The sequence below is a fragment of the Centruroides sculpturatus genome, unplaced genomic scaffold (assembly GCF_000671375.1).
Source record: "Centruroides sculpturatus isolate CEXI.00-Female unplaced genomic scaffold, Cexi_2.0 scaffold1332, whole genome shotgun sequence".
Taxonomy (NCBI): Eukaryota; Metazoa; Arthropoda; class Arachnida; order Scorpiones; family Buthidae; genus Centruroides; species Centruroides sculpturatus.
The window spans coordinates 11,265-17,414 of record NW_019385533.1 but is presented as its reverse complement, the minus strand read 5'-3'; the positions used below and the strand labels follow the sequence as shown (position 1 = coordinate 17,414).

Genomic DNA, 6,150 nt, shown 5'->3' with positions numbered 1-6,150 from the left:
GTCTTCGCTAAAGTTGGAGAGTGTATTTGCCTAATGATTTCAGCTTCTTCCCATCCAACTACGGAACCTTGGGCCTGAGCCATCTGGGCCAGCACAGTTGCGTTTGATTTTTTCCTAACATCATATTTATGCTCTGTGACCCTTACCCCCAATTTCCTCGTTGTAACTCCTATGTACTCCTTTTTAAATCCTAATTGTTGGTGCTCGTACGGGATCTTATAAACTCCTGCTTTATCTTTTTTCTTAATATCCCCTTTATCGTTTCTTAAAATTTTAAATAAATTCGGGGCTCGTTTTAAAATCACCGTTGATCCTTTTATGTCCGCAATCTCCTTCGTAACGCTTTTTACATTTTTGTTGTAGGTGAATTTTATGTATTTACTAGGTCTTTGTTTAGAGTCCTTTGTATCCTTTATCTCAAAGTTTCTAACAATGCCGGCAATTATGTTTCTCCTGTAGCCTAAGGATTCTGCTATCCGTTTAATCCTGTCGATTTCTTTGTCTCTGTCCATAATATTGCCGCAATATAAAAAGGCTCTTCTAACTAAGGCACGAAATGCAGCCAATTTATAACGAAACGGATCATTAGAATGTGCGGGGATATATGCAAGTATCATAATGAGAGTTGATTATAAGAATATATTTGAATTTGATAGCATTTGAAGCTATCTTTACAAATAATATCAATGCCAAACATGAACAAAGAAAACAATAAAAGATTGAAACAAAGAAAAATTTCAATAAGGTACTGATAGAATGCGTATAACTTAGTTTGTAATTTTGTTTTCAGTAAATTCTGTTCTTCAATGTAACTGATCCCTGATATACGAGAAATATTGTGGATAAAGTGAAAATTCTCCATGTCTACAGATTTATGGTGCAGATACACTCTTCTGGGATGCAAAGCTCTGTCTATTCTTTCACTGAGTTGAAATGTTCAAATCGATCACTTCTTTCTGGCTTTAGGTTATAAAGATAATGGACATCGGAATATAAAGTGACATAAATCTCTTAAATTACTGATTATAAATTATAATGGAAATGGATACTCTTAGATTTTCTGAGCTATTGTAACCTAGTGTTTTTGATTGGAATAAAAGTTAATAGACTATTATGCAATTATTCTTTATGCTTATTCCTCATAACTTTATAAAAGCAAACTAATTTTTCATGTAATGAATTTAATGCATCATAGGAAATGTATTTGTTGTGACATGCAATTTAAAATTCCTTAGAAAATGGGTTGGATAAAAATGAATTTTCTCAGAAATTATTTTATTAGCAATTTAAGAAAAGCAATTTCTTAATATATCTTCAATTAAATTTAAATGGAATATACATTTTTATGAGTAGCATTATGCAGAGGGTTTCATAATACTACTAATTCCCATAGGAAAGACAAGGAACCTTGACACTTTTGTCGGTGTGTTTGTTTGTCTGTTTTTACTTAAACGTAATCACAAAAAATAAAGAAAAAGTATTAAAATAAATAAAAAAACTACACCAAATGAAAAAAAACTGTATCCACTTTCATTCATTTTCTGAATGAAAAGACATAAATAAAAGTGACTCTGAATGATTTTTTTCAAATTGATGAGCATTTTTTCTTTTTGTTTTCAAACAATCTCAATGAATAAATAGATCAAACCTCGAATGAATGGTGTAAGAAAGTAAATATGATTATGAAAATTAAGACAATGCTCAGCATTATATTATTTGCATTTATAGAGACGAGAGATGAGTGAATATGATAAAAAAAGAATTGAGAATAAAGAGGCATTTTTGAAACAAGGTTAAAGATAAAAATTTACTTATAATATATCAATTATTATTAAAATTAACACAATGACAAATGTGACTATAGAGAGAAAATGTGTTTTTCTAGCGACAGTATAATAGTCAGTACAAATACAGGATGATTATAATTAAAGTTCTACTTTGAAATGATTATAAAATGAAAACTACCGGTCAGAATGTTATCAAACTTGGTAATTGTATACAGGACGTCACGGGATTTTATTTTCCGCGAAAAAAAATAGTTCAAAAACTCACCATCAACGAAAAAATGGCGCTGTCTGCAATATTGTTAAACGAAATAAGACATGAAACATCGTTGAAAATGTTTTTTAATTGGTTTTAAATAGCATTACATAGCATGTTCAATGTGGTGTCCACCATTTTTGATAAGCAAGTTACATCGCATTACTGTTTTCTCAACAGTAGCTGTTATCATATCAGGCGTAACCCCACAAAAAGTTTCGTTTTAAAACCGATTTAAAACATTTACAATGATGTCTTCATATTTTATTAACACTCATAAAATTCTATGTCAATATTTGAAAATTTTTTTATTTATATCCAACTTATTTATATTTATTATTTGTCGTATTTTTAATTCAATAAGAGAAGACAGAAGGCGAATAAAATAGTTTACATTAAAGAGAAAAATCCAGCATTGAGTTTGCTTAACATACCCTGTAACATTTAAATAAACCATTTATTGTGTGAAGTCATCTATTCTGATATTTTATTAAGGACAATTTTTTATATTTAGGCCTATAATTATTATAAGATAGCAAAAAGGTTAATTTTTATAGTTGGGACAGGTTTAAAATTAAAAAAAAACAGTTGTAAATGCTAATAACGATTTAAATCATCACTAAGTTTGACCCTATTCCAAATACAATACACACCCCATTTATCTTCCCACCCCGCCGATCTTTAATCACCAAAATTTAACAGCTTCAATCCTTTTAATACACAAACCTTCGTGAAAAAAATTAGAATTTTTCGACAAAAAGCACAAAAGTTATTAGGCTTCAACTACGGTGAACAAAAGTGTGCCTCCCCCACACATACAAATACAAACACTAACATTTATACCTACAAAAAAGATCTTCGAATGATTTCCCATTTTTCGACATTTCATGGTCTCCTGAGTCCAAAAATGTAGGTTTACTTCTGTCATAAGAACTTTCATTACATTTCTAACCAGCTTACTTTAGATCAGCATTTATTCGAAATACAAAGTTATCATATTAATTTTATAATTATAAATAAATTTATTAAAACAAGAGATTTACTTCAATAAAGAATTTATTCTTAAAAAAAATCATTACAAAATATAATTTCTTAAGGACAAACTTCTGGCCCGTTGCAACATTCAGGATATATCCCTGTAGTTTTTTCAACGTGACATGTTTTTCCATTCTTTTCTACTGTAGCTACACCACATCTATTCAAGTATATATATTTTTAGAATTAATTACAAATTAAAATATAATATTTTTATAATTTTTTTTTCTATACTTACCCTAATATTTCGACTTGTGCCTTTTTGTTGTAAACAGGCTGAACAGATCCATCATCTAACATTTTATATGCTGTAGGACTTGATGATGCACTGCATATCCATGCTTCACATGCATCCTCTTCATAGTAAGTATCCCCAGATTTTACTAACACCCCGTTAATGTCACATTTACCTACAAAAATTTAATAAAATTCTTATCGAAGTTACTATTTTACACAAGATATATATACTCCTAGTTGAAAAATATAAAATGTTTTTTAAATTAAATTATATAAACTATGTAATTATATTATGGTGTTATAATGCTTACAACTTACCATTAACGTTAGGAACATTCTTCCTTGCAGTGTAACTGTTAACTACAACCAAAACACACATTAAAGAGAATAAAATCAGGTAAGTCATCTTTGATTTTCTTTTCCTGAGAAAATAAATAATTAAATTTATTAATTTAATTTTTTGAAGCTGTCCTAATCTAGAAGAGATTCCTACCTCTCTAACAAATAAAAATAAATTAAAAAGTATAGGGCTTTAAAATTTATTCTTGTAGCATTAAGTCTAATGATGAGTAAAGTGGATAAATAACAGTAACTATATTTGTGTTTTGGTTATATTTAAATAACTGGAAAAAATAACTGTTAAAGTGCTATGAGATGAATTCAAAACCATTGATGGATTCGTGTAATCTGCAATTGATTAATGGTAACATCTGACTATAGGTAAACTTCCATACATTATGTAACACTAAGGTCTTTGTATTAGAAAGTATAGAAACAGGAGGGTGTTCTTATGTTCGTTTCCTAATTTTATAGTGATCTAATCATAAAAAATAGCGTTATATAATTAATGAAAGCTTCCTAGACTAATACTTTTCTGCTCTTTTCAGCATTTTTTATAATCATGCTCATTGTGGGTTCGGTCAAACCCGCAATGGAGATTTATGTATTTATTTAGAGAAAGGAGTTAATGGCTACACTCATTGGTATAGCCACAAGGAAAGAGGCTGGGAGAGAGTGGAGTGGGGTAGAGGTAGAAAGTGATTGATAGAGTACAATAGAGATGAGAAATAGATGAAAGATAGAGATTAGAAGTGGAAGAATAAAGTTCTATGAGCTCCATGCTGGGTACTATATAAAGAAACAAAAAAAAGGCTCAGTGAAGATTGAAGAGTTGTGAGTTGATGGGACTTGAGATTTCCGGGATAAATTGCCCGTTAAAATTACAATATTTCTTACCCAAAAAGAGCCCGAATTTCCAAGTTGGCAGAATAGAAACCTAAATTGTTAGGAAATCTATAATTTACAGTTCTGGTGTTTTTTATGTGTTACTTATACAGTAACGTACATATGACGTACTATTTTTATTTTAAAAATAACAATCTGTTTTGTTTTATCAAAATAACAGTTGAAAAATAACAAGTTAAGTAACAACCCGTCACTAATGAGGTCATAAACTATAGCATGTTTAGCTTAAGTGTAATCTGTCTCCCAATCATTTTTGTTTGTTGACCCCCTTTTTAAAACTAGATTTAATTCGCTAACTCCTTTGTATATTGAAACAAAATTATAAAGAGAATGAAATAAAAATTCGTATATTTATTTTATTAAATATAAATTAAAATAGTAAAAAAAAATTCGACCCTCAAATAAATGAATTATTCTTATGGGGGATGGCTAGCAACTAAATTACAACCTCGCATTATAAGAGAAAAATCTTTGTGTCACATCTTTCCATATGGAACGTAGTGCAGTACATTTGTTTAGCATTGTTAAGTGTTTTTTATCCTATTCAGTTAAATAAAATATTGATTTCTGAGTTAATTATATGTAATAAAATTAATTAGAAAAAGAAAATTTGCCTAAAATATTATATATTTTTAATGACTTACCTTGAGAGTAAGTGATACCTACTGAAACTGAAGAGACTAGTGATTTAATTGTAGAGCTATGTATCATTAAATACTACCAGGAACACGTTATATTCTACGCATGTATCTTTTTACTCCCTCTACAAAATTTTAGGGAATGGCTTTAAATTATACAATACGTAAGTTAACACCCTAATTTTGTACCATTTAAAATTAAGCACAACTTAGAGCGATAATTATAAAAAAATCATTTCCTTCCTTCTTATATATACAGTTAATTTAATACTTATCAAAAAAGGAAATGTTGTAGATAAATTTTAAAACTTAATAAAATAGATTAATTTATTAATTTTAAGTTTAAAACATTTAAAATGCTTTAATTTATTTATTAAAAGAATTCCTTACAACATAGTATTATTAGGTGGAATGTGTTATAAGGGAGAGGTTCATTACAACACATTCAATTAAAAATATATAAATAATTACATAACCAAATATTAAAATAATTAATTCATTTTATTTAATTATTTAAACTAAATTAACATAAACCTACATAATTAAAAATTAAAACAATTAAATTAATATATACTAATTTATACATAAGCAAATATACGTACTTGTATATAGAACAATAGTTAAGTTATGCATGTAAATTCTAAAGAATAAAATGCAGCTGGTAATTTTATCATCATTTATTAACCAGCTGCTAGCATATTTATAACTTTTTTTATTTATATTTTGAAATAACCTGTATAATTAATTGTAAATTAAATCAAATTTTCATTTAATATAATCAAAACAAAAAAAAAAGCATTTGCTTCTATGGTAATTACTTACTTACTTAATTTATTTATTTATAATATTAATAATTTTCATAATAAATTAATTCTGAATTGATTTAATCACTTTTATATTAAAATTAATATCTATTTAAAATAAAATATTACTTATTTAATTAATATAATATATT

The 6,150-nt window shown here is 27.6% G+C and overlaps 1 protein-coding gene across 1 annotated transcript; it reads right to left on the bottom strand.

Annotated features, from left to right (window-relative positions):
* Window positions 1-3,078: 3,078 nt before the first annotated feature.
* LOC111639892 (toxin-like protein 14) lies at window positions 3,079-5,389 on the bottom strand. Its single transcript, XM_023385842.1, has 4 exons — window positions 5,202-5,389; window positions 3,631-3,734; window positions 3,314-3,485; window positions 3,079-3,235 (listed from the first exon to the last, which is right to left on the bottom strand). Exons 2-4 carry the CDS (start codon window positions 3,716-3,718, stop codon window positions 3,133-3,135), a joined length of 363 nt encoding a protein of 120 aa, XP_023241610.1. The 5' UTR covers window positions 3,719-3,734; window positions 5,202-5,389; the 3' UTR covers window positions 3,079-3,132.
* Window positions 5,390-6,150: the final 761 nt, after the last annotated feature.

Bases quoted from the DNA above. Each gene is read 5' to 3' on its own strand.
- LOC111639892 (XM_023385842.1), bottom strand. From the start codon at position 3,718: ATGACTTACCTGATTTTATTCTCTTTAATGTGTGTTTTGGTTGTAGTT. The intron at 3,486-3,630 runs GTAAGTTGTAAG...AAATTTTTGTAG, and splicing joins GAATGTTCCTAACGTTAATG to GTAAATGTGACATTAACGGG. The intron at 3,236-3,313 runs GTAAGTATAGAA...ATACTTGAATAG, and splicing joins GCACAAGTCGAAATATTAGG to ATGTGGTGTAGCTACAGTAG.